General features: G+C 41.8%; 4 protein-coding genes and 1 long non-coding RNA gene across 28 annotated transcripts in view; 3 read left to right on the top strand and 2 right to left on the bottom strand.

Moving 5' to 3' along the window:
- Positions 1 to 7,069, top strand: part of tmem108 (transmembrane protein 108) — a 37,310-nt gene extending 30,241 nt beyond the window's left edge. The window contains exons 3-5 of the mRNA XM_028433233.1: positions 1,457 to 2,680; positions 3,201 to 3,352; positions 5,418 to 7,069. Coding sequence (XP_028289034.1) covers positions 1,457 to 2,680; positions 3,201 to 3,352; positions 5,418 to 5,534 — 1,493 coding nt within the window. The 3' untranslated portion in view covers positions 5,535 to 7,069. The remainder of the gene's footprint in view (positions 1 to 1,456; positions 2,681 to 3,200; positions 3,353 to 5,417) is intronic.
- A 1,277-nt stretch (positions 7,070 to 8,346) lies between these two features.
- On the top strand, positions 8,347 to 11,947 carry cdv3 (carnitine deficiency-associated gene expressed in ventricle 3). Of its 2 annotated transcripts, none has more exons than XM_028433033.1 (5): positions 8,347 to 8,795; positions 9,418 to 9,491; positions 9,872 to 10,008; positions 10,107 to 10,269; positions 10,354 to 11,947. In XM_028433033.1, the coding sequence occupies exons 1-5, from the start codon at positions 8,610 to 8,612 to the stop codon at positions 10,478 to 10,480; spliced, it is 687 nt and encodes a 228-aa protein (XP_028288834.1). In that variant the 5' UTR covers positions 8,347 to 8,609; the 3' UTR covers positions 10,481 to 11,947. The 2 variants fall into 2 exon arrangements, with proteins under 2 accessions (XP_028288834.1, XP_028288833.1); XM_028433032.1 differs by having other exon boundaries at positions 8,348 to 8,795; positions 9,415 to 9,491.
- A 286-nt stretch (positions 11,948 to 12,233) lies between these two features.
- Positions 12,234 to 17,577, bottom strand: LOC114453231 (uncharacterized). Of its 3 annotated transcripts, none has more exons than XR_003672419.1 (11): positions 17,499 to 17,575; positions 16,712 to 17,417; positions 15,700 to 16,439; positions 15,521 to 15,592; positions 15,295 to 15,324; positions 15,160 to 15,219; positions 14,267 to 15,069; positions 13,836 to 13,865; positions 13,520 to 13,552; positions 12,450 to 12,524; positions 12,234 to 12,337 (listed from the first exon to the last, which is right to left on the bottom strand). It is a non-coding gene; the product is annotated as an uncharacterized LOC114453231 (long non-coding RNA). The 3 variants fall into 3 exon arrangements; XR_003672421.1 differs by having other exon boundaries at positions 15,700 to 16,760; positions 17,054 to 17,417; positions 17,499 to 17,574; XR_003672418.1 differs by having other exon boundaries at positions 15,700 to 17,417; positions 17,499 to 17,577.
- On the top strand, positions 17,558 to 26,301 carry kif9 (kinesin family member 9). Its single transcript, XM_028433031.1, has 20 exons — positions 17,558 to 17,895; positions 19,740 to 19,911; positions 20,020 to 20,126; positions 20,204 to 20,431; positions 20,523 to 20,606; positions 20,686 to 20,778; positions 20,904 to 21,051; positions 21,876 to 21,940; positions 22,238 to 22,315; positions 22,391 to 22,459; positions 22,598 to 22,702; positions 22,965 to 23,020; positions 23,116 to 23,203; positions 23,294 to 23,385; positions 23,489 to 23,641; positions 23,734 to 23,942; positions 24,112 to 24,276; positions 24,355 to 24,434; positions 24,591 to 24,695; positions 24,964 to 26,301. The coding sequence occupies exons 1-20, from the start codon at positions 17,800 to 17,802 to the stop codon at positions 25,006 to 25,008; spliced, it is 2,238 nt and encodes a 745-aa protein (XP_028288832.1). The 5' UTR covers positions 17,558 to 17,799; the 3' UTR covers positions 25,009 to 26,301.
- Positions 25,186 to 27,254, bottom strand: part of scrib (scribble planar cell polarity protein) — a 51,270-nt gene continuing 49,201 nt past the window's right edge. For 18 of the 21 annotated variants that reach the window (XM_028433008.1, XM_028433012.1, XM_028433018.1 and 15 more), the window contains one exon: positions 25,186 to 27,123. In XM_028433008.1, the coding sequence (XP_028288809.1) occupies positions 26,987 to 27,123 (137 nt within the window). In that variant the 3' untranslated portion in view covers positions 25,186 to 26,986. The remainder of the gene's footprint in view (positions 27,124 to 27,254) is intronic. The other 3 variants (XM_028433016.1, XM_028433020.1, XM_028433017.1) reach the window with 2 other exon arrangements.

Here is a 27,254-nt window from a genome sequence, read left to right as displayed (position 1 = left end):
GGTGGATCCAGACTCTGTCATCTCTTGTTTATGGCAAATGTATGTGCTCTTTTAAATACTAGCGTATATCTAGTCTATACACCCTACAGCAGCAAATCCAAAGTCCTCATGTCCATATATTGTTCTCCGTCTCTTTCATGCCAGCATGCTTTTCTTTACCAAACACTTGTTTTGTTGCAAGAAGATACTCACACCTGGGCTCCTACAAATACCAAATACATGTGCTAGAATTGTTCAGAGACCAACAACAACACTGATGCAGCTTATTACTCTGAACCATCATGCTACATTGTTATTCAAAAACTAATAAAAACACAGCACTGAGCCTGTGTGGTTTTATTACTGTGTTCACGCAAACACCCCCAGTTCTGCAACCTTAAACTGCTGTAAAAAAAAAAAAAAAAATGTGTCTAAGAGAATACTGAGTGTCTGTCAAAAAGGCAACCACGGAGCCTCTTCTTCATTTTGGGAAAGACGTAATAGTCTGAAGGTGTTAAATCAGCTGGGTGTTGGACAATAGTAGACCTCTTATCAGCTTCCTACACTGAATCTTATCTGATGTCCCAGAGATCAGAATAGTCAGCACCTGTCATAGTGTGGCCCTTTTCTAGGTAATTCTTTGTGTCCCATAGAAGAGACAGAGTGTCCCCTTCAGTGTAACTTAACACTTTCCTCTTCCCTCCTCATTCTGTGATGAATGTTGATGATGTTATAGCTTTGTGCTAATGTGTATCTCTCAGCTGAGTGCGTAGAAGTCTCCCAGTGGGAGTCCCACTAATGTGTGACATTAACAGTGTCAATAAGGGTCGGAGAGGTGGGGGAGCAAAGGGGAAATTTAATAAACCCCTCCACGTTCCTCCTTCTATGACTTTCTTGCTGTCTGAATAACATAATAGCACCAATATCCTCCACAGGCACCTGCTAATGGCTTGTCACGACACACAGCCTCCTTATGGGAATGAGCCCTCAGGCTCTCGGAGGTTTCAGCGTGTCTTTAAATGCATTTGGGCTCAATTATTTGGTGTAAATCATAACACGTAACAAAACACACAAGATAAATAAACAGAACATTTCACCCTGATATTTTATTACCTCTGCACTGTAAAATTCTCCGTGGCATTTCTGCACAGTAACAAAACTCCATCGAAAGACTGAGATCAGTCCCAGCTGCCACCTTATACATGCACGGTTCCACACACTAGAACTCATCTAGTGAATAATGCAGGTAATAAAGCAATCTAGACCAAGTGAGTGACACACAGAGCAGTTCAGTAGATTATAGGCTGAGTAGCATAATGAATGCGAGACAAGGCTGCACGTCTCTTCTGAACACCTGATCAGTCAATTTCAGCTGCTAGGCTGCGCTCTAGTTTTGCAAAGCAGGATGTTAGAGAGATGAGGCACAGACAGAAAGAAGAAATGTCTTCTAATCAGCTTTTCTTTGATTTTTCTGCAGGTGTTCTAGCATTCCTAGCACTGCCAGTAGGACTGGCAGCCCAGGAGCTGTACCTCAGCCAGACGTCCCAGGACTCTGTCTCCATGGCAGCCGCCCACAGCAGTCCCCTGTCTCCCCCAAAACCTTCCCCCGTGGACTGGCATCAGGAAGGTTCCAGCAGTGGGGAATGGTCATCCAAAGGCAAGCAACCCACAAACATTATCCTTCCTGCTGTCGCCTCGCTTCCCATATCCCAGAATCCTCCCATTCATGACACAAACACTGTCAACCCAAACACTGTGAGCTCTGCCGACCATGTGAATCAGCCCCAGGAGCCCAGCTATGATATCACAAACCAAGGCCTAATGCACAAATTAGTCAGGGTACCTCAAGTCCATAACCCAGTTACTGTCAGCACTAAGCAGGCCAGCAGCAGCCCTAAATTTTCCAGCACAGCGATCCCAAATATAGATGTGGAATCGGGTGCTGAAGGGGCTCCAAATTCCCTGGCTGCTACATCCAGCTCTGGGTCGGACAGAGGCGACACAGTCGATGCACACCACATAGAGCCTCAGAAGCTCAGTGTAGAATCCACCAACCCCAGGCACCAGCATGTTCCAGATCTGCAGCCCTCCTCTCTGACCGCCCTCTCTTCTCCTGATGTTGCACGAGGCCTGAAACTCAGGGAGCACTCTATTGGAACCCCAGAGCTGGCTGCACACCACACCATCACCCTGCGGGAGGTGCATGCAGTGGACGAGCCCCCAACTGCTGAGTTGGTGGTAGAGCCGACACAAGGGTCTGATGCTCACGTCGAGAGCCCACCAGAGAAACTAGCTTCTACTGCGTCCACCATCACCCTGTCCACCGTGCCGAGCCTGGAGTCACAGCATTCAACGGTCAATTACACTGCAAGCAGCGAGACCACTCCTGAGCTCCCTCACAGTAACAGTACACGTGACCACACTGTGGGACACTGGATGGGGAATGTAACCACACATGGAGGGCTGCTGCCTAACAGCAGCTTAGCAGAGGAGCCGTCTTCTCAGCGGAACAGGTCTGAGCTGGCTTCCACAGCCAGCGGGAACTTCCTGAACAGACAGGTGCCAGCCACCACACACGACCCCTGGACAACCAGCAACAGCTCAGGGCCCACTGTCGACTCCCCGCTGTCCCGCATCTGCTTGAGCAGGATGGACATTGTGTGGATTGTGCTGGCCATCAGTGTGCCTGTTTCCTCCTGCTGTAAGTCATTCTGCATTGTTCATACATGTCTTGTTTTACATAGATAGATAGCTTAGCTTAGCATAAAGACTTGTCAGGCTAGATATTTTAGTTGGTTGGTTGCAGGTGGGAAAAAAAAATCAGTTAGTAGTTACACACACATTAGCAGATTCCCTGACACTTCCAGATGAAGAACAAAAATACTCTCATGTGACTCAGTAAACTGCAGTTGAAGTGATTCTCTTATAGCATCATGATTTATATTATTTAGATTTTCTGTGATCTTAATACATTTCAGGAGTTAGTCTGAGGCCTTTGACTGTGATTTAATGCATTTTTACTGGCAGACTGACAGCTTCTTTCAGCGCTACTACATGAGAAGCAACTAATATTGTAGTTGCTTTCATTCCAACAGTGGCTCAGTAAGCCTGAAACCTGTCAGCCAGTGTGGGTGCTTTCAGAGGAAGGCTATTAGAAGCAGCAGCTATTCCAGTTTCTGTACTAACCTCCTCTATTTGTTTGCTGCCTCTGCCTCATGTAGCTGTGCTGTTGACTGTGTGCTGCATGAGGAGGAAGAAGAAGTCGTCAAGTCAGGAGAACAACCTCAGTTACTGGAACAACGCCATCACCATGGATTACTTCAGCAGGCACGCCGTGGAGCTACCCAGAGAGATACACACCCTGGAGAGTGAGGTACAATCTGCTACAACTCTATTACTGCTAACACACTAAAGTGGTGGCAGACTTACTTGTTGTTTTACCATCAGTCAGCAGAATGCCTCTTAATGAGTATGGGAACAAACAAGAAGATCCATGTCCAATTCAGCCTGTCAGCAAGCCTCAAGGCTGACTGAGTGTTACTGCGGTTTATAGGGATGCTGCGTGGAGCTTTGACAGCTTTTCATATTTCTAAAGGAGCAATAAACTGAATCTGAGATTATTGGGTTAGTGGGTTATTATTAATAAATAATTAGTTTATCCTCTGAGAATGTTTACATGCAAAACATTACACAAACATTGCAAACACTCTTTAATCGACAGGTCAAATCGGCTGAATATTCATCAGTGTCCTTGGTCTACATTGATTAATGGGCTCACAATGGGTGACTGATCAATCAATTAATCACTCAATTCTAAATTATATTTTTATCATGGTTCTCACTGACATTTTTATTCCCCATCCAGCAGCTGTGGAGCATAAAAATCTCATCTTTGTAGAGGTCAGTGTGTTGGGTCCCTAAAAAAGTGGGGCCACCATTAGATCCCCATCATCACAGACATTCTATTTTGACTTCTTAAACCTTTATGGCATTCACTGTGAGCAGCAATGTAAGAATTTCATTGTGCAGGGAAACCACTTTCTATACTGTGCATATGACACTAAACGCTTTGAATCTTTGAATCTTGAATGTGCACTATAGTATCATTATTACACGATGATTGTTTTGCACGTGTAAACACCTTATTCCGGTTTCTGAATAGACTCTGCTTGTCCAAACTGTATGCTAATGAGAAATTTGAATAGTGTTATGAATAACCAGGCTTCTCTTGTTTCCTGTAAACACCATAAACCAGGACTACACAGACACTCAGAGGTAGTAGTGATGAGGGTGCGGGTTTAACCAATCTCCTTGCTTGGCAGCAATCCATCCAACAGTAAAGCAATAGTTCATTATAGTGTAACAGTAACTTCAGGGCTCCAAAGATAATCCACAGTGTCTCATATCCTGTCCAATATTGAACATTAACTTGTTTCCATCTTTTCTCGAAGCCATAATGGTTATTTAATGGGAGCAATACAAAGCTGGCTTTATAAATGTTTTTGTTGTTGCACATTTCACAAACAATTCATCTTGGTTCTGTGCACAACCTTTTCTGTTAAATGTTTGCATTATATTTTTGTCTCACCCCTGCATGCTTGGCTCTTTTTTATGATGAGTAAAACTGCCTGAAAACATTTAAACTCACGGAGACTGAAGACTTCCAAACAGACCGTGGAACATCTGTTTTGGTGCATTACAGCGCCATCTGTTGGAGACAGTACTATATAACAGTGGTGTGGAATGTACTGTTTCTTTCTTCCTCTCCAAGTCGTTCCATGTAGCACTGGTTGCTCTGTTTGCATGTTTATCACCTTCTCCTCGTGACCATTTCATTGTGTGTCTCCTATCTTTATTTGTCCTGATTTGCACAGGAGGGGGAAGCTGAGGTTGGATCATGTGTAGGATGCCCTTGGTGACACCCAGGTGTTTGTTTTGCCCCGTCTCATATTATTGTAGCCTGTAGCTTCCCTGGTGCTCAATCATACAAGAAATGATGCCAAATCTAAATGAGAAGCATTCAGTTCGAATTAATTAATTCCTAAATGAACAGAAAATCATTACCCCCCCCCCCCCCCCCCGCCCCACCCCTCCCTCTTACTCCAGCACCACCTTATTACTGCTGACTCACCATCACCAGCCCCTCCACCTCCTCCACCTTACATTAAGCCCCTCTGCTGCCGCCTTCTGAGTCATCTTTGCTCATGAAGCTTTTAAATCCTCCCTCCACCTCCCTTAAATCTGTGTTCATCGAGCTTTGTCATACATCTTTGTTCACTCTGTCTCTGAAAGCCCTGGGGTGCACAGAACCCATACTTTACTCTTTGCTTCTCCTGTAGAGCGACAGTAGACTCCAGCGGGTGCCCCTGAGGCGTGAATTACTCTCTCATTTAACACTTATGTGCTAATTCCTCTTTTTCTGTGCACGCCTTTTGCAGGAGCATGACACCTGTCTACCCCCTAATGGAGACTACAGCGGCAGCAGCGTGGTCCTGGTTAACCCTTTCTGCCAGGAGACTCTCTTCATCAACAGAGACAAAGCTTCTGCCATATAGAGACAACGAAAAAATAAAAAACACAGAACCACTGTTGGATATTTTTCTCCTCTACTCCCCCTGCTGTCGTTGTCTATTTTATATATGTGTTAAATATTTAGAGACTGACTTTATACTGTATATCACAAACACAAAGAGCAACCTGAAAGAAGAGCGATGTAAACAGACACTATTTGCTATGAGGATGCACCTGCATATTTTTCTGATGTACATTTTCTACAAAAGGCTTAATTGTGATAAAGGTTTTTATTGTCTTTATAAAATACAGAGTATATGTGGTTTTGTTTCATTACAGTGGCTGGGTGGTGAGAGCGCTGGGGATAATGGCCACATGAAAATCTGCTTTGGAGAGAGAGAATATGCTATGAAAACATTAACTCCTTTTAAAAAAACAATCCCAAAACACTTATAGCCTGTTGAACTTGAATATAGCACCTACATTTTTTAAAGGGGGGGTCAGAGATGTGTGGGAACAATCAGGGCCTGTATTCATCAGAAAATGTCTTGTTGTGACGTCCTGCTACATGTAAATAATTTGCTTACAAATACATTTTGTTTCAGCTTCTGTAGTCAAATAAGAGACATGTGGACTTTATAAGGAGCATAAATGCACCTTTTGATAATTACAGGCCCAGATTTTATTGAGCAGACTTATTAATTAATATGTTTCACTCTTATGCGTCACCAGCTTCTCTGAAGAGGGACCTCGCTGATGTCTTAATTCCTTAGGTTGACCCTTTATATATCAGTATGGCTGAGTAAATGATCTGTTTGTGCATGTGTGTGTGTGTGTGTGTGTGTGTGTGTGTGAGAGGAGATGTGCTGGCCCCTTAACCAAATATCATTTAAATCAGAGCAGACTGCTTCGTGTCACTCTCAGCTGGGTGTCATGTGTTTCTCTGTGTGATCCTTGTGTGTGCCTCTGTGGGACCGTCTGTCTGTCTATATGGTGGAGTGATGTCTGGTTAAGTCTTAGCATGAAAGAGCGAGAGAGTGTAACCAACTTTGCTACTGTGTCTCCCTCCATCAATAATGTTTGTCCATTATTGCAGACAGTTGAAGTGTCAAATGAGTTGCTGAGTCACATTATCATCATGGAAAAAAAAGATATGTAATGTATGCTGAATATTTACTGTGAGCACACACAGAAGCGGTTTAATTTTTTTTTTAAAGAACTGGGTTTGAATACTTGTTTTGTTACCAAACCTGTGGTCCTTCTGTCACCTGTTCTACTTTGCATTGCTGCTGTTTTATTCAGTAATCAGCGCTGCCTGCCTCTATCGTCGCTAAAGGTTTTCTGCATTGTAAGATGTTGTTCTGAAGTCACTGGGTCAAACGGTGACACTGAATAACACAGTTAAAACATAATATTTCCTGCACTGGATGCTCACAGCTGGGCTTGTTGTTCTGCACGCTGAATATTTTACAAAGTGTTCAGTGGCACGGTGGAGCAGTGTTCAACATTATGTATTTTTTGTACTGTAGTATACACTGTACTTTTTACTGCTGAGCAATAAAACAAACAAAAACATGGATCAATCTGTCTGCCTCATTTATTCTCATGAAAACACAGAAAAACAACATGACAAGCCTTAGACCTGTTTTACTGTAGGTGGAGGTTAGATATCACACCTTTTCGTTTACTATGTAACAAAGCATTGCCGACCGCAGCACATCCATTGATGCAGCCGGCTGGAATTTTCTCTTTGTGTACCAGAGCTGCTGCTGGTCAAGTGACCTCTGTTTTCTGGGAAACTGACGTCAGTTCAATAATCTGTTTACAAGCCTGCTGTACTGCTGAGGTGAGGCTCGATGTGTTGTGAGCGTTATTGACAGACTGTAGGCCTGTGTAAAAACATGCTACTTTCATTTTGCTAAAAATCTTTCCAACAGAGAATAAAATTCCACGTTTTAAATGTCATAATAGTTATTTTGAGTTTCATCCATAAAAACATAATTATGGAGGTTTTATGGAGGTTTTTTATTTAGTCAAATTAAGAGAGTGTGATTTACATATTCACATTGGAATGTCCTTTCTGTCCCTCTTCTTCATATTCTGATTGCATTTGGGTTTAAAAATGAAATAAAACATTCACACTATTAGAGACAGCACAAAGACATATTTGTGTGACACTTTTTGCCATTTTAATTCAAAATAAAGTAGATATTAAATTGCAAAATAACCCAAAAGTGCAACAAAAACAATAAAACATTTTACAAAGAAATGATCAATAATACAGATATTATGCACAAAAATTAGTATATGGAACTCATATGTATGAATCCATTTTGGGAGGGGCAGAATCACAAATTAGTAATTTAAAAGTATAATTTTAAATCAAGATTTGAGATTCTAATGTCCAAAGATTGGACATTAGAATTGGACATTAGGAAAGTAGGGGATGGTAAGTCTAAATTTATTGAATGTAGATTTGATTTTCACAGCATTTGTTTTGAAATTTGCTTATATTTTTCTCATATATTAGCATTTAACTTCAACAACAGGGTAGTATTACGTGAGCTAAATAATTATTAAAAATATGCTTACAAATTGTAACATTTAGTTACAATTTATAGTTAGTTATAATTAATTATATAAAAGTTTCTGTGTGTGTAAAGTGTGATTTCCTGCCTTTATCTCTGCTTTTCAAAAACATTTCTTTCGATTTAATTAATTCCTGCAAGCGGATCAGAGTGTTAATGTGGCCGCAGAAAACAGTATTAGAATAATCATCTTTATTGATTTTATTCTATCGTTAGTTTTTGGGAGGTTTGTGCTTTTATTTTTTTAAATTTTGAACACATCCGGTTCAGAGTCAAAGTGTTTCCGGGTGACGGTGCAGATTTGTCAAATAGCCCGTGCATGGCATGGTTGACAGGATAGCTAACGATTCAGACGGAGAACCAGAGTGGACATCTTCATCACCCTGTAACAGGAGTCATACTGTCAGAGGAAACACTGACTCGGTCTCTTCTGGTCGTTTCAGCAGCTGTCGTCCAGTCTCTCCGAGCAGATTTTTACATTTGTCATTGCTCGGTTAGCTAACTAACGCTAGTTAACGTTGCTCTTTGAAAATGGCGGATGCACCACCAGAGAAGAGTCTGGACGATTTCTTTGCCAAGCGGGATAAAAAGAAGAAGAAAGAGAAGGGGAAGGGCAAAGAGGCCGCCGCTGGCCCCACATCGATGGCACTGAAGAAAACCAAGAAGGAGAAGGAAAAGTCGGCCAAAAACGAGAATCAAGACGCGCAGGTTGATAAGGTAAGCGACGCTGCACTCCGCTAACTTTTTGCCTCATTAGCGTGTTTGCCGGTGTCATGTCACATTTTGTATATGCACTTGTAAACATGTAGGCTAACTGAGAACAGTGGCTTTTAACCGTTTTATTATGATGTGAGCAAAGATTATGTGTCTGTCTCTTGGCATGAAAGAAGAAAACGCCGGCTGCTAGCTAGCATATGGTTTCTTTTGGCTTATATTTGGACTTTTTTATATAAATATCGCACGACTGTGCTTTTCTAACAACATTAGCTCCATGGGTGATTTATTACCGCTTCTCTGTATGATAATACACCAGGCTGTTAGCTTGTCATCCTGAGGAAACTGTCATCACTGTCTTTGAAACGTGGCTTTCCAACAAGGCCGAGCCGCCATTTGTCACAAGTTTTCACTGGATTATCAGCATTTTAGCTTCACAGTGACATGCCGGTGTCTAAACCAAGTTAAGTATTAGAAGACACTCGTCAGTGTCGTTGACTTTGATTGTAAGGGCCCTGTGAAATCACGTATTGTCTAAGTGACAGATGTCAATAGTAAAAAACACAGGTGATGAGATTTCTATTACCTGTAATTACATGAAGTAGGATTTCCTTCTGCCTAGGAGGACGAAGAATGGAAAGATTTTGAGCAGAAAGAAGTGGACTACAGCGGGCTCCGGCTCCAGGCTTTACAGATAAGGTGAGAGCAAAATGTAAATGTAAAATCTGTGTTGTCCTTGGTGCCTTCAAGTAGGGAGCAGTGGAAGTTATTAATTTAACCATGACTCACTCATTGCCCTGGACAGCACTTTGCCAGGGTCCATTTCACCCCTTTACACTCAGACTGTTGCATTGGTTGTGGGGCAGATTCAGGGTGTAATAATGCAGCATAGTTCCAGATCCTTTAAATGGAGCAACTGTCAAGGATAACTTACTATCTCTGTAAACACCATTTGGCTGGAAATTGACTAGATCATTTACATGTTAGGCATAAATTGTGTAAAATAACCGTTCATTATGTTCTCATGATTTTCTCATGCTAATGTAACCTCAGCTCAACCTCCCTCTGGTTGTTTGCAGTGATGAGAAAGAAGAGGAGGAGTATGAAAAGGAGGAGGTTGGTGAGGATGGAGAGATCATTTTGATTAGTGGAGACAAAGTGTCTGGTCCCTGGAACAAGTCTGGTGGTGCTGCTCCTCCCCCAGCTGCTCCTGTGGGTGAGTAAATCAGCTTTTCCTGTACAATAGAGGGGAGAGAAAAGACCTGTGATAAATATGACATTAAAAATGAATCACCTTGTCCAATCACGCTGCAGAGGATGTGGAGGTGCCTGAGGCGAAACCTGCTGGTGTATACCGCCCTCCGGGGGCTCGACAAACCACCACCAGGCGGGGGCCCACCCAGGGCCCCCCTGAGATCTTCAGCGATACACAGTTCCCTTCTCTCCTGGCCACTGCAAAGCACGTTGAGACACGCAAGTATGTCGAGTCAGCATAGTTTACTTACCGTGCTACATTTGGCAGGTTTGTGTTTGGCTAATGAAAGACATCGTCACGTTTCAGGGACAGAGAAATGGAGAAGACATTTGAGGTTGTGAAACACAGGAACCGTGGTAGAGAGGAGACCAGTGGCACTTCCATGCAGCACTTGCAACTTGACAACCAGTACGCCATCTTGGGGGATAAGTAGAGCTGCTTCCCTCTGTCCCCTGGACCCTCCAGCACGGTCCTACCCAGCCCCTTGAAGGAAGCAGAACTCCAGCTATGTGGACTGCAGTCCTGACAAAGCTCACGCTGCCACCATCACTACACCAGACACACAGCTTCAGATAGCATACACACACACACACACACACACACACTTACACACAACGATACTGCTGCAGAACATACAGTGACACTCCCTTTAAATAGATCACACTTTACATGCAACTGGTTGGCAAAACTGCAGGACTGCGTCTGAAGGGGCTGATGAAAGGGGGAATAATTGAAAAGGATTTAGCAAAATACACCCAAACGTACGATACTGCAGCAGCAACACAAGGCGACGTAGTTGTCTTTTGTGGATTGCACTCAGAGCAGCGGTTGCGTGCTGCAACTTCTCTCTGGACTTCAACTTGCTTTGATAAAAGCTGCAAGGATCGACAAAGACTTTAGGCAAGATGATTTTACAAACTTCTGTGAAAATATCTATTTTTTTGCAAGATCGTTATAACCCAATCGCACATGGTTATTTTGAGGTGTGAGTTTTTGCGTTGCGGTTGGGGCTTCGGGAGCGGGGATACTACCTCAGCAGCATAGCTGGTGGTGACCATGTGGACTGAGCTTTTTTTTTTCTTTTTTTCTTGCTGTGGTGGTGAAGGGGGCAAACACCAACCTACCCCCTTTGATACAAGCTGGCCATCAGGCTCTTTAATTTAGAAACTTGAAGCTCTTCTTTTGTTGTTTTCATTCATGACAATGATGACGATGAGACTGCAAAGATCTACGGACATTAAGCAAAAGGTATTGCTCTTCATTTAGAACTTCTATATAAAGTGGCCTTACTGATAGAGAAACTGCATTGTCATCTGAAGTGAACTTTGCTTGTCTCATGGGCTGTTGCCTGCCTCTGGATCTCACCACTTTGTGAAAAAAAAATAACATGCAAAAGGAAAAAAAAACAATTCTGTTCAAGAATGTAGTGCTGTTGTAGTTTTGTTTGATTGACCATTTGATTTTGATGCCATTACTTCTCTCTCTAAACATCAGAAAAAAACAGTAATTAAAGCTTGTTTCTAATATGGAAGCATTTGTTTTTGGTAACATATGCTTTACTTCGGTTTTCAACCATGTTGTCACGACGATGGGAAACCAGTTTAAACGCATATTTGTTGAGGTCGTGTGTAGTTCGTCATTAGGTGGTGCAATTCAACCCACAGATTTATCAAGGTGATTCCACATGGACTGTCCTACCGTCTCAGCTGTCAGTGAAGTTGTGTGGAAGTTGTAGCTTGTGCTTATGGCCACCATACCAACAGAGTACCGTCTGCTGGCTCCAACCTGGTATGCCCAGATCAAATAAAAGTTTTACTACAAACGGCAAAGGGTGAAGATTTGGATCGACCCCTGCTGGGACACCGGGTGGACCTCCTCCAAAAATAAAATGGTCCTCGTTCATTTGTGTCTTGTCTAAATCCTAAAAAGTTGGAAATTGGAAATTATACTCAGTCGTTTTGTTTTTTTTTCCCAGAAAAGCTATTGTCCACTTGTGAACTCATGGCTTGTGTGTCATCCTACTATCCCTCCTGCAATAACTTACCTATGTTGTCTCATTTTGTCAAAAGTAGGTGTTTTTTTCATGTGTTTTGACACATGGACGGATAAATTATCAAAAGTTACAGCTCTTTAAAAAAATAATTTCAAATGACCTCATACCAGGCATATTAACAAATAAAAGAAACTTTTTAAAACAGCATGCTTGTTGTGTTTATTTTAAAAAGCACTGTGGGCCTCATCATGTGTTGGGCCCAGTGAGGGTGCACGTTTCCTCTCATTTTGGCTTTCCCTGAAAAGACAAGATGATCAATTTAGTATACACATAATAATCAAAATAAAAACATTTGCCATCGATTGCCTCACACTCGAAGCCAATGTGGGCTGTAGTGATCATCTCTTACCTCCACCCCGTTTCCAGCAGCTGGTGGAGGTGGAAAATCGTTGTCGTTGTCTAGAGGGTTCCAGGAGTGGTAGGTCTGGAACCGATTAGAAACAGATTATAGTTGGTACAGCCCACCAGGCCATAACAATAACATCCAGCTCCCTGCTTTAACCCTTCACCTGCCACAAGGTGATGTTGTTGCGTGTGGTACGGTGGCTGAGAAGGGCCATGCAAATGCAAAACCCACAGCGCGAACGCAAAGGCCTGAAGTCCATCAGAAGTTAGTCAGATGTTGACAAAACCGGTGAACTGGACAATGTTCAGCCGACAAAGTGAACACGGAGGTTTTGACGAGTAAGTGAAAATGCTGCTCACTACAATTACTGCTGTTCCTCTGTGTGAATGCAGGATGTTGATAATTGCCTTTATGTGTTTATGTTCTGTACTCTGTCAGTTGGGCTATTTGGAAGCCGAGGTTGTAGCAATGTTAGCATTAGCTAAAGCAAAAAAAATAGAAAGTACAGTGAAAGCAAGACGAGCTTCATCAACTTTTGCATCAGTGTTATGGATTTCCCCTTCTCGGGCCGCAGTACAGACACATTTATTTAAAAATGACAGAAAAATAGAGACAGCTTTACTGGCTCAATGACAAAGAATGATTGGAACAGATTAAATGCTAAGGTCCTAACTACACGTTTAACATCCCTTAGTTCCAAAGGTAATATAATGCTAACAGCTAGCATCTAGCTAACACTGCACCTCTCCTATAAATGATATTTAACCTGAGGAGTTGTGCGACATTTTGAGACATGTGTTCTTAAAGTAGCTTTTTTGCATTATTTGCTTGTATTAGCCTCACACTTGAGTTGCTAACAATAAAATAACACACACACACACACACACACTCCAAGACAGGTTCATTTGTGAGAGCTATGATGTTATGTAGCAGGCGTGCACACAGATTTAAAGACACTTTTCTCTAAGCATTTAAATATGGGGTTAAATGTGTGTGTGTGTTTTTTTGGACTGCATTTGGCTTTGTTGAAAAACACTTTCGCCTTTTGCCACTTCATTTCCACCTCTACATACCTGGACAGTTGCCTCTACGCCTCTTGCATGCCTCTGAAATAAAACAAATTAAAATATTTTAAATTGAAAGGTATTACCCTCAGCCACGGTGGAACTTTGGATATTTGTATTTCATAATATCCAAACATTTTGTTTATCCTGTTGCAAGAGGTCAATGACATTAGTTTTTAAATAAGGTAGCTCAGGCAAATCAATTAGTAACCTTGATTCATAGCAACAGCAGAAAACCAAAGGTCCACCAAGTTTTTATTTGTAATTTTCACATTTGGTTTTATATATCTTCATATAATAACGTCATTGGATGTTTTCCACTTACCTCAGGCGGTGCTGCGGCTGCCTCGTGCCACTAAAAACAAACAACAACGTTAAATGAAACTATATAACCTTCAACGAGACAGAACATCTGGATTTTATAATTTCAGCACTTTGTCTGTCTTGCTGCTGGAAGGTCACTGACATTAGTTTTTTTTAAAGAAAGAAGCTCAGTTAGTCATTAACCTTGATTTATGGTGACATCAGCAGTTAAACAAAAACAACGAAATCCACCAAAAAGTCCAACTATTGTCTTAATCCGGATAGTTCAGTAACTCTGAATGTTAAATGTTTTACAATGATAAATAGACATCACACACAAAATAAATTCTCTAGAAATAGTTTGACAATTGACAACAGCATACCAAGCAGAATAATACTTTACACCGGTATTTAATTAATGAAAGTGTTTTCAGCAATTTTATAGTGTCTTACCGAAGCTGCAAGTATAATCCCCACCAAGCAGAGTAGTGTGAGCCCTCTCATCCTGAACAGTTAGTCTCCTGTCTGCACCCACATGCTTTATAGTGTCTGTGTTTGTAGGTGGAGTCTGTTTTGCTGTTTGTTTTTATGGCTTATAGTCTTCAGCTCTGGTTTATTACTTTCACGTTCTCCTGAATGTTTGGTGTCATTACTACTCAGTTCGACACTTCATGCTGCTGCTGCTGACATTTATCCACCATTTTAAGGCTAATTAACAGAAATGTGATTACGTGTATAATCCTAACTCCTAAGAAAAAAATGGCACTAAATTATTACCTTACATATAGAAATTCCCCTCAGAGATGAATAAAGGAATCTTTAGGCTGATTGTACATATCGAGTTCACTACTGTGTGTAGAATAAGGTAAGATTTGTAATACAATGTAAAACTATTATTATTATAATTAACCGCTCATTGTTTTGTCTATAGGTGTCAGAGAATAATGAACGTGTTATAACTCCCCTGAGCTCAATTCCAAATCTAAGAATCCCTTAAACATCAAACTTATTCAGTTTAACAACACATATTTTAACAAAACTCAAACGTTTCTCTTTTTGAAAAGCTTCAGATAAGAAGGTGAGTTATAAATGTGTTTTATTGAAGGGACAAGACAAAAATACAGCAGAAATAAGGAGACTCCTGCAAATGATGTCAGCAGCATGTCTTCATCATGGCAGGTGTGCTGATGGCTACTTTACTCCTCTTGTGTCTGTGGGGATGGAGCCTCTGCTGTGGGCTGTCTCAGATAATCTCACTGAAAAACAACATTTCAGTGTTCATCAGGTCAAATGAGGCATTCAGAAATCTTAAAGGACATCATGTCTGTATTTTAACAGTTTCTTACCTAATCCTGATCAGGAGGGAACCCATCAACACCTTCATTCGTCTCCCAGGTACCATTCCACTGACAGGGGACACAGAATCCCTTTACACTCCATCACATGTGTTATCTTATTTTTTGAAAGTGAAGGCTACCTACCGTTTGTGTGCTTATGTTTCGTTTGGGCGCCTGAAATAGGAGGACATTGCACTTTAATGCAAATTGAAAGCTTGCAAACAAACAAAAGCCTACTAAATATAGTCGATAGATAGTTGTCAGAAAATGGCTACACGATCACGTTTTCTTTCCTGTTTTTAAAATCACCAGTGAATATTCATGCCTCCTTTCATGTCCTTAAACAAGCTTGTTCACAACGTGTACACACCATTGATGTTGAGTTGGTTGTTATGTTAAAACCGTCTTTATTTCCCATGGGATCGCACGATCCAGGAGCATCCTTAGATTAAAAAAACAATCCATTTACTTGTTCATGTTGAAAATGGAAATGCAAATTAAACAAAAATGCTAACAACAAACTGACAGTTCTTGTTTCCTTTGGTTTACCTGTTTGCACATAAGACCCGGATTTTCCTTGGCTGCTTCCAGGATTAAAATACCCAAAAGGAGAAATATGAGGCGTCTCATTTTGAAGATAAATCGTCCTTCTCTCTGCCCATGCAGTCTGCTGTGAACTTAAAACTCTAGTCTGTAGGTGGAGTTTTAAGTTCTGTCCATCACTTTTATCTTCATGACAAAGTTCAGCTTTTTTTTATTGATTTTGTTGATGTTCTCGGAAGGTTAAACATGTACTTTATTACCTGATCTGACTTCTACATTTACTGACCATTTTATACACAAGTGACTGTTTTTTTGTTTGTTTTTGTCTATTTAATGATCTCATTGTTTTCACTTTTAGTTTCCTCTTCTTTTTGGACTCATGTATATAATTACTCTCCACACTGTCCCTTGTTATTTAATTAGATATTTGTATAATAAACTCCCTACTCTACTAGATCAGCTTTTCTCAGATGCCAGTATCAGCTGAACTCATTTTTTCAGGTGGACATGGTGCAGCTGTACAGTGATGTGTTTTAGAAATATTAAAGGACATCATCTCTGTATTTTATTGTCCTTTAACAGAGTTTCTTACCTCCTGATCAGGAGGGAACCCATCAACACCTTTATTCGTCTCCCAGGTACCATCCCACTGACGGGGGACACAGAATCACTTTTTGAAAGTGAAGTCTACATACCTTTTAGTTTTGTTTGCTCATCTGAAATAGATGATTTTATACTCCCTCCCACTGAAATAAAGACAAAATCCAAGGACATTATTGTGTGTGTTTGGACAGCCAGGACGTGGACATTGGATTGGACATTGCAGCTACCAAATCAATAAATGAACCAGTTTCAAAGAAATCACATGGTATTATAGATCTTAGTACTTTGTGCAAAAGTAAGCTACATCCTTTTCTGTACCTGTAATAACATTAGATAAGTGGAAAATAACCATCCTACCTTTTTGCTACAGCAAAAAAAAAGCAGCAGTATGAGCCGTCTGATCATGAACACTCACCAGGTGTGGTCTGTGCAGGCTTTACAGTGTTCATAGCAACTACTCACATCTGTGGGAATACAAAATTTGACAGATGTAATAACTGAATCTATAAGCTTAAAGTAAACAGTCTGACCAATATTTGTTTTTTGGAAAATACCAATGCTGATATTGTCTAAATCCTTCAAATACCTTATTAAACAAACGTGTTGGTGTTTTTTGGGGACGAGATTATGCTACAGGACATTATTTAGTAACTTTACAGCAATGTTTAAACAGGCTACCATCCATCTACTCATCTGTTACACTGCATGTGCGTGAGTAAGGCAGGAAGTGGAGCAGCTCGCAGTGTGGTGTACATACCACAACCTCCACCCTCCGTGTGGGCAGAACATGGATGGATTTCATGGGGCTGGGCAGTCACCAGCACTGATCACTGATCACTGGCAATGCTGCTGTGGAGAAGGTCAGCAGTATCAAATACCTGCAACTCCCCTTATCTATTGACCTCCAACATGGCAGCAGTTGCCTTGGAGTGGCTCCACCTGCAGGCCTCCCAGCTCCTCATTTGTACAGAGGGGACCACTGAAAGCATTCTGACCTACAGCCTCACTTCCTGCTATGGAGCTGTCAGATCCAGAAACTATCAGCTGCTTAACAGGATGGCTGACAGATAGCGCTGTATCTGCAAAGCCACCTCCATCATGAAGGATCACCACCACCGCTCCTGAATAGGAACAAAACACAGATGCTCCAACAGTTGTCAAGAAGTGAGGACCAAACTATAAACTCTGTGGTTACTTCTCACCATTTGAAAGACAAACGCTTCTGTTCTGCTCCAAGTAGTTGTTGATGACGTTTGGTACCGAAAGTTTGGCTCAGTGCCGTGTGCCCTGCCTCCTTGTCACACTGCGCATGTGCGGTCGTTGCTATGGAGCTGTAGGAAAAACTACAGAAGGTGAAGAGAGCAGCGAAGACGGACTAAAGTGACCTGGAATTACTCATTTGCATCGTAAAACCCGCAGAAGTGCTGTTTATTTATTTGTTTGTTTTTATTTATTTACGGGAAAAGTTTTCGCTCGGCTGTCGTCGTGTTGCTCTATGGTGGGATGAAGAGTCCAAGTAAGGGGGTCGAAGTGTTCGTCCGGATCAGACCGACCGCCTACTTCGCCCAAGACCTTATTGAATGTCTCCCGGATGGAAAGGTCAGCTAAATGTTGGTTTTTGACAGCACTGCGGTGGAACATTAAACTTTTGACTAGTGTTATGTAGTAAAACAGTAACATGAGCGCACGGGGTGATTTGGGGTGGCAGACATTTTGACATGAAGAGCACAGGTGTCACCAATAACATTAACTAGAAAAGCATTTCCGGAAGAAAATGCAGGTTTGATTGCCGCAGCTGAAGCTTTGCTTTGAACACTGATGTAAAGGATCGCTCTGAATTGCTGGAGAAACTGCAATCTGAATTTAATTTGCTGAAACACGGTTAAGAATTTAAAAGGATGAAGCTCTTATTTTGAAAAGTAGAAAATGTTTGAATATTAGGAAGATATGAAAAAGAAACAGCTGAAGACAAGAACACTATGAAGTCACGACCTGAAAGAATAGCCTGTGAATAAACCATATGAAAGGTCTGAGGGTGGAATAATACCATGAGACTATAAGAAGCTCAGGCTGTGTGATTTGAATGTGGACAAGTAGTATACAGCTGAAGGATGATCAATATGACAGATATAATGCTTAAAGTCTGATAAAGACTACAAATATGGCTGCTTTGTATGCCTGCCACCATGGTAACAGCCCTGCCTGCCTAATTAAGCCCTAATTAAGACACCTGTGTGATTCTCCTTTCACTCCTCTCAGGGCAGATCCCATGTATTTTAATGGGGGTCACACCCTCCGAACAACTTCTCTTTTTGTCCAAACCGAAGCCTTTAGACAAAAAATATGGACACCATGAGAATCACAAGAAGTTGCTCTACAACACAGTATAATTTTTATCTCTGTCTATGTCTATGATGTCAAAGATGTGGAGATGGCGGCGAGTTAGAAAATATGGCAGCTCTGCTTCTCTGTTTTTGGTACAACATTATGTCTTAATGGAGGAATGACCGGAACTCTCCCCGAACAGCTGGCTGTACAGGCAAAACGGTTTGGTGTTCAGTTTAAAGAGTCACACCGTCAGAAAGCTAACGAGTGTTTCTTCAAACTGATATAAAAACTATCCCAGTGAGATGGACGGTGCAGGCCTGAGCGCAGGTTAGAGAGATTTTTTTTAGGCATCTCCTCAGCCTCTCTCCACTCTGAGTGATGACATCATCCACTCTGAGTGATGACATCATCCACTCTGAGTGATGACATCATCCACTCTGAATGATGACATCATCCACTCTGAGTGATGACATCATCCACTCTGGCTCCCAACATTCCACAATACACACTAATGTTAAACTCAGAGGAGACCTCAAAAACCACTCCAGCTTTGAGAGCCTGGTGCGGGAAAACGATTCGGAATTAGAAAATTCTGAATAAAAGTTTGATAGAGCAGCATCTCGTGAGCGTTTTAAGACTAAAATGGAGTCTGTAGCTTGAAATTTGTAGGAGGAGATACATTTGGCAGATGACCCTCGTTGAAGGGCTCTCTCATAGACTCCCATGTTAAAAATGACACCGAAATTGCTTAATATTTGAAAAATTATAATTTTTTGAAAAAAACTTGAGGTTGACCCAGAATGTCCTCTGTGAGATGAACATTTTGATATGGAAGAATAAGAAAGATAGAAGAAAGAGGGTGAAGAACAGCTTGCCTCCAGCAATCAGACTAATTAGTCTCTTTACAACATTGTGTCAATGTGCATCATTTCCAAGTCTTACATGGTCCTCTAGAGAGGGTGTGATGAACAGGTATTGGTATGTCATAGGTCTTTATAGGTCTAAACACCTTGATGCAAAGTCTTACTTTCTTAACTTTGTAATACAGCCCTCCAGCTGTTGTTGTGGTGCAGCCTGTGTTAACACTTATAAGTTGTTTTTGTGCTTTACCTCAGACTTTGAATTTACATCAAAGAAAAGACTCCAGAATTCATCTAGAATTCAGTAAAGTTCCACCGGTCTCCTTGTCGTTTGGGCTGGAAGGGGTCCTGCACAATGTGTCCCAAGAGGAAGTGTACGCCCGAGTGTGCAGACCAGTGGTAATGGGAGCACTGGATGGTTATAATGGTAGATGAGTTATCAATCTATATGATGATGTAGTCACATCCTGAGACAATCTGCACACATCCTAAGTAACTAGCGGAGAGTTAAGAGTCTGTTTGGTGTTTCTGTCAGGTACGGTAATGTGTTTTGGGCAGACAGGGGCAGGAAAAACCTACACCATGACAGGGTCTATGGAGTCATACAGGCAGAGAGGCATCGTTCCTCGGGCCCTTCAAGAGGTCAGTCACACGCTGAGAGATCGCTCACCTCGTAAAAATGCCTCAGAGACTTCTTAATATTTACACGTGGTGTTCAGGTGTTTCAGGAGGTGGAGAAGAGGACTGAGCACGCCTTCTCAGTGCATCTGTCCTATCTGGAGATCTACAATGAGACCCTGGTGGACTTGTTGTCATCGCTACACTCGCCGCAGCCATTTCCTCGGGGTTTGGTGGTGATGGAGGAGCCGGGCAGAGGGGTGTTCATCAGAGGGCTGTCTCTTTCCCCTGTTCACAGCGTGGAGGAGGCTCTCAGCTTGCTGTTTGAGGTGCGCTGCTGAGAATGAAACACTTTTGTTGATTTGATCAGTGAGCAGATTGAAACCTGGTATTTGTTCATCTGTTCTGTTTTTGCCTCAGGGAGAGATGAATCGAATCATCGGATCTCATGCCCTCAACAGGAAGTCCTCCAGGTCACACGCTATCCTCACAGTGCATATTGAGGTAATGAACCTCTTCTTCTCTGTGGTTTTAATTTTGTTTAGTTTACTTTTCAACTAGACGGTATTTTTCCCCTTTCCAGTCCCGCTCCCGGACTCTGTCTGATGCCAAGTATTTCACCTCCAAGTTGAATCTGGTGGATTTGGCTGGTTCTGAAAGGCTGGGGAAAACTGGGGTCAGTTTCTGAATAAATGAAATAAATGAAAAAGATGTCAAAAGAAGATTCTTCCAGCTAAAAGTGAAGAAATTCAAATGAATACATTTAAATTTGAATAATTTAATGTCATGTCATTCCTGCAGTCAGAGGGCCAGATGTTGAAGGAAGCCACGTACATCAACAAGTCCCTGTCATTCCTGGAGCAGACAATCCTGGCTTTAACAGACTGTCACAGAGACCACGTTCCCTTCAGACAGACTAAACTCACACATGCACTCAAAGACTCATTGGGTAAGACTTTGTTAACCCTCACAAAACCACCATGCATGCATTTTAAAAATAACCAAATCATAGCTTAAAGTCATGACTTTGCCATGACAAAAGACATGTCTCCCCAAAGTTTGGTAACACTTATTCTTTACTTTAATTTTTATAAAATCAATAGCGTAACCAAAGAAATTGAAAAGAAAAGACAGAAGCTCTATGTGCGACCAACCAAAAATGTGACGGGTGAACAAAGCCTGTGGTTTTGCTGACACCCTACATTTCAATCATGAGAGACTCAGCGAACTGAATGAGAAAGAATTTATTTATACAATAATTGTGAATGTGCATTGGCGTCCTAGACCCCGTCAAGAGGACCACGTCCGAAAGGGGGGAAAGCTCGAGCGGAGAGGCCGCTGATCCGAAGACCCCCCGGGTCTAGACCTGGTGGTGGTGTAGAAGCAGGAGAGCAGGAGAGGGGAGACCTTGAACTTCGAGGATGGGGAGGTGCTTGGGGTGGAGGAGGGTTGCCGGATTCGATCAGGAGACAGCTGGAGAAGAGACAGAGGCTTTTAAATTTCTTGCTACGCTATGATTGGGCAGGAGAGGGACAGATCGACAGCTGATTGGCGAGGGAGGTGCCATTTATTAAACACCTGACTATGTGGGAGGTCACAAGATGGAGTGCAGTGCAGTGAAAGAGAGTGCGAGGACGGTGAAGAGGGAAGGGGATAGAGATAAGAGGTGGATGATGTGGAATAGAGTCTTCATGACTGAACTTACGCTGAGAGCTACATGTGTTAGTCCAAATGCTGCATCAATCTTAAACTATGATGTGTTGGTTTCTGTAGGAGGGAACTGCAACACTGTGCTTGTGGCCAACATCTACGGCGAGGCTGCTCAAATAGAAGAAACGGTAAGGAGTGAAATAAGTCATATAAAGAGAAGAGTTTCAGGTCTACCCCTACAACAGAATATACAATGTATATGAACTTTTGGAAGTTACACTTTGAAATGTAAATATCAGCTGCTTCAGTGCTTTTGTGGCAGCAGATGACAGAAATAGGAAATCTACATCGAGGCTCAGTTCAGTGCCTCTGTAAAGACTGCACCCTTTGAAGGACACAGCTCCTGAGCTGAGCCACAGTTTCTTTAATATTGTATGTGGTGTCATTTCTACTTTCTACTTTCTGATTAATGCATATTCTTTTAGCTCTCTACGCTGCGTTTTGCCAGCAGGATGAGGTGTGTCCAGACCAGCCCTGCTGCTAACGAGCACATTGATCATGCAGTGAGTTGACAAAGAGATTCATAAAAACCTACTCTCAGAGGTCACACGTGTTAAAATGTGTTCTGTTCTGATTAGCTTGAAATCCAGAAACTTCAGAAGGAAGTGGAGATGCTGAAAGAGGAACTATCAATCTGCAACACACTGGTGAGTAGAGGAAAAGGTGGAAAAAGCACATGGGTTAAGTGTCACTCGGTTTACTTTAATCCATTATTTAGTAATTGTGTGCATAATCTAATCTCTAAATGTTAGAATATTTAGTGTCAATAATTCCTCTTTCACCAGGTGAAGCAACCAAACCCCATGTATGAGCCTCTGTCTGAAGCCCAGCAAGCTGAAGTTCAGAGCCAGGTTCAGAGGTACCTTGAGGGAAGCCTGAAGGAAATCACTGTAAGAACAAAAAATGTTGCTGTTAATACTTTATCTGTTCTTTAACCCTCTGGACACTAAAACCGTCCGGCGGGTTTGAAATTAAATTATTTTAATGTAAAATAAATCTGAAGCTTCAAATCATCACATTTATCACATTACTTAATAAAACAAGCAGTAACATTATTCTGTGCTACCCCTGCACTATGATTACAGGTTTTGCCATGAACAGTATCCATGATATAAAAAAAAACTTCTGTCTTTGCATTTCATCTAACCACAGATCAAAAGTATCAGGCAGGTTCACGCAGTGTTCGCACAGTTCAAGCAGGCCCTGCAGTGAGTGTACTCTCTGATTTATAGGACAGATTTCATCGTATACCCATGTTTTATTTGTTGAAGGTGAATATTAACCATGTGCATGTATCTGTCAGGGAGCAGGAAGAGAAGGTGAAGGCTCAGCTCTGCCAAACCTACAATTTGGTGAAGAAAGGTGGAAGTGCTGACACAGCTGCTTACAAGGTCAGTGGTTTAAAGGCACTGCTGTCTTTCAGCCTGGTTAGTGAAGAACTAAAACTGAGCATTGATTGGATGATGTCTCGGACTCCTCAGGGGTTGGACACCAAGGAGGCTGACAGCTTAGCAACATCACAGCAACCGAGTTCAACCAAAGCCAAACCTACGAAGGTCAGGGACAAGCAGAGGTAACTGAGCATCTGTACTCTTTCTCAAATGTCAAATGTCAAATGAGGGCAGTGAGCCTGACTGTGTATTGACTGAAGACTACAGTACAATGTGCTTATCCAGCCAAAACAGGAGACAGCCGGAAGGAAGTCCTTTGCTCCGGAAGGGTTCTGAGAGCAGTGCTGTCCAGATGTCTGAGAAGAAGACACAGGAGTCACAGGAACCAGACATGGACAGCCAGGACACACAGGAACCACAGCTGACTACTCCCTCCCAGTATGTTTATGCTGCCATTTGCTGGTTCTGAGCATGTATGCACTAGTTGTTGTACAATATGCATAAAACTAAAGCATGCCGTCTGTGTCTAGGTTGCCTCCATCCAAAGCAGAAGTGTTTGAGGATTTCAAAATAGGACGAGGCAGAAAGATCAACCTCATCTTGAGAGAGAACAAGGCTGTTCTGATGGAGCGCCGGAGTCTTCTTCAGCAGCTCACAGGGGACGTCAACGCCATCAAGAGAGAAATCGACTCCACCACAGCCTCTTTACAGCAACTTGAGGAGATGGGAGGAGGCCAAGGTACTTCGCATAAAATGTTTGTATTGGCATGAGGGCCAAACAGTGTGATAGTGATAAATGGGACACCAAGATCCCAGAGCTGACGATCAGATGGATCTTAATGGAACACTGCACAGAGCTTGGATTGTCAGACAAATGCATGTTTACTTTTTTGTGTTTGTGGGTGAAGGTCAGTATTTGGCTGTGGCTGGGGACACTGATGCCTCCTTATTGGTGCAGCTCAGAGAGCTTAAAGCAAAGTACCGGCAGAGGTACGAGGTGCTGCGTGACGTCAGGGCTGAGTTCAACTACTGTCAGCACCTTGTGGATCAGAGCAGGGTGCGCCTGCTCTCTGGTCAGTTTTTCAGATATCTTTTCATAACATTTTAACAGCCTAGGATATTGAAAATCATCTGATGTGTGTCTGTTCCAGAATTTGAAGTGTGGTATAAGCAGTGTTTCCCGTCACCCGGGGAGGAACCGGACATGCGTGTCTACAGGATGTACACACAAGTGAGTCAGCTTCACACCAAAATTACATGCATTCATTACCATTGCCTACTGTTTCCATACACAGAAAATAATCTCACTGCATATGGTTAAGTTTCATTTATGTGTTTTCTTCACATAAGTTTATAGTAAATACTTATTCTTCTTCTGTGTCCTTAGGAAACAGACAGTCCACAACCCTCTGATCAGCTACAGCATGAGCTTCTGACAGAGAGCTCCAGCTCAGAGTCCTTCTATAACGCCCGCTACAGGACACTGAAGCGGGTGAGTTTTCTGTTCACACGTTACTGTTGACCAGCAGGTTTGTGTTACTTCATGAGCAACAGATTTTATTTAGGGGAAAAAAGCAAACTTTTAGAACAGTTTAAGAAAATCTGATAAAGGTTTTTCCAGTCTTTCTAGATGGTAATTAGGAAATGTTCAGCATAATTTTAAAGAACAAAGGAGTGGCTCACGCCCTCTCCAGTTGTGAGAACACTAATCTACAATGGGGTGGAAATGTTGCATCAATTAAAACGTTATGTACTTGCAGAGGACCAGCAGAGTGGCGTCCTCCACTCAGAAGAAAACTCAATGATCCCAGCAGAGAAGATTCCTGCATATTCCCGTTGCCCAAGTGAAGTGAGTTTTATTCAGACTGAAGGTCCTGAGGTGTCGTTTTAAGTTACACTGTACTAAATAATATATGAAAGATATTCGGTGCATTTGTAATTTGGATAATATTAATACAGCACAAAAGACACTACACAGTAAATCAGCTTCTTAAATGAAAAGTAAAATTTTATTATTCCTGAACCACAAAATAGACTTCTTTGGTTGTACAAATTCACTAGTTACAGTCTTGTGTGAGCTATAACCCTTGACCCTAGAACTTCTGACCCTTTCCCTCCGACCTATTTGCAAGTAAAAGTCCCCAAAGAGAACTCGAGACAAAAGAATAAACACAGACACACTTCATCAATAATGTAGTGAAACTCATCGGAAAAAAAGATTTACCTACTGTAAGTTAAAAAAAGAGATATCAGCCATTGCAAATGTTATCAAACTGAATTTCAGTCAGTGACAGCAACATGGAAAGCTATAATTAGAAGAACCTACATTAAATTAACAAATGCTACGATGCTGTGATTCTGCAGAAATACCCGTCAGATACGCAAACTGACAGTGTGTCAAGCTGTGTGAGCTGAATGTCTGAATGAGATCAATTTCTGGAGAGGGCTTCCTGATTGGTTCTGCCTCTCGCTGCTCTACCATTAACAAACCAATATACATGCAGAGAGCATCCCAGCACCGAGCCTGTCAGCAGTCCAGACACTTGTTTTGTCTAGGTCAAAGACCGGCTCAGTTTCATACCCAAAATTTGTTTTTGTTTCAGTATTTGTACATTATTCACACAATAATAAATGATTCTCAGTGGCATCAGATTTAAATTAAACATAGACAGAAAAATAAAACACCTGCTACCTTCACATCACTGTGGCCTGTTAATGAGAGGATAGAAATTCACATTGATTAAAAGAACAATACTCTCAAAGAGGGTAAGTACCATTGATTCATAAATGATAAAACATAACCTTCCCAAACATCTCTTAAACTGCCTGTTCAATACTACTGCCTCCAGTGTAGTCAGAACTCTTCAAGGGAATGTAACATGCTTCATAAAATGTGGACATCTAGGCTTTATCTAAGCAACTGTATTTACTGATATGTTTGCTTCAAAAACACCCGATGTAGATAGAGAAGATTCAATGGATGAAAGTGATATGAAAAACTCAAAAGTTCATGATACGTCTCATTCATTCTCTTGAACTCAAAAGAGCTGCAGGGGTTAAAAAAATCTAAAAACAGAAGGCCTTCAATTTGAGTAAGAGTGAAAACAATAAATTAGGATGTCTTAAAAGCTAATCAGTGGCAGTGCAAAAATGATATGTAATAAAGTTTTTTTTCTCCACAATGTGACTATGAAGGTAGCAGAATGTTCCCTCAATTACTATATACACGCCTCACTCCACCCATGTCGCAAAAAACATAAGACATTTTACAGTCTAATCACTGAAAGCCTAAAAATAGAATTAACGTTAGTGTAGCTTTGACCCATTTCTTTTCTCTTCCAGTATGTTTTTTTTTTTAAAACCAGCAAAATCACTGAAGGCGCAGAAATAAAAAAAAATCTAAAAACTTCGTTCACCTCAAGATAAAATAGATTCTACTAGGCAAACCGAATGTTGAACGAAAATGAGAATGGTCTGTAAGTAGCAATCCTAGCTAATCACACTAGCTTCTTCTTGCCTCAAGGGACTGTTGAACAACTTGCCAACTCACCCACAGACTGTATGTAAAGGCAAGACTGGCACGCAGGATATAAGTGTGTCTATATGTGAGGCGACTATTAGCATCATAGTCTCTGCAGTGGTTATATATGAGAGTAAATCTCGCTCTACTGACACTTTGTAGTGTTTGGTGAATCTGCACCCATATGTTACCAGTGTTCCACGGTGTGTGTGTACATATGTGTGTTCGCATTATGTTTTGGGATGTCCTCTGTCAGCGAGGTGTTACGTGGGCACAGCGGTTTCCAGGCTGCGGCGGCCCTGCCTCAGTTTGCGTTTGTTGCTGTACAGCGCCATCTCCTCTAGTGCAGAGGTGGCAGGCAGTGGGGTGGGAACCTCCACCTCAGGGCTTGCAGTGGCCACTGGAAAACAAAAACAAAGATCAAGTGTCACAATAATGTACCCATACACTGCTGCTGCTGCTTCTTATGACATCAGCTGTGGAGAGAAAGGACAGCAGGAAAACAGCCCCTCAGAGCATTTGGTGAGGCAC

Source organism: Parambassis ranga, chromosome 20, assembly GCF_900634625.1.
Source record: "Parambassis ranga chromosome 20, fParRan2.1, whole genome shotgun sequence".
Lineage (NCBI taxonomy): Eukaryota > Metazoa > Chordata > Actinopteri > Ambassidae > Parambassis > Parambassis ranga.
The sequence above is the reverse complement of the archived record's forward strand: the minus strand, read 5'-3'. Positions and strand labels throughout refer to the sequence as shown.

Excerpts from the sequence above, each read along its gene's own strand:
- cdv3 (XM_028433032.1), top strand. The coding sequence starts at position 8,610 with ATGGCGGATGCACCACCAGAGAAGAGTCTGGACGATTTCTTTGCCAAG. Across the intron at positions 8,796-9,414 it reads AAGACGCGCAGGTTGATAAG|GAGGACGAAGAATGGAAAGA; the intron begins GTAAGCGACGCT and ends CCTTCTGCCTAG. Across the intron at positions 10,009-10,106 it reads TCCCCCAGCTGCTCCTGTGG|AGGATGTGGAGGTGCCTGAG; the intron begins GTGAGTAAATCA and ends ATCACGCTGCAG.
- kif9 (XM_028433031.1), top strand. The coding sequence starts at position 17,800 with ATGAAGAGTCCAAGTAAGGGGGTCGAAGTGTTCGTCCGGATCAGACCG. Across the intron at positions 20,607-20,685 it reads TCCTCACAGTGCATATTGAG|TCCCGCTCCCGGACTCTGTC; the intron begins GTAATGAACCTC and ends TCCCCTTTCCAG. Across the intron at positions 23,021-23,115 it reads CAGTTCAAGCAGGCCCTGCA|GGAGCAGGAAGAGAAGGTGA; the intron begins GTGAGTGTACTC and ends TGTATCTGTCAG.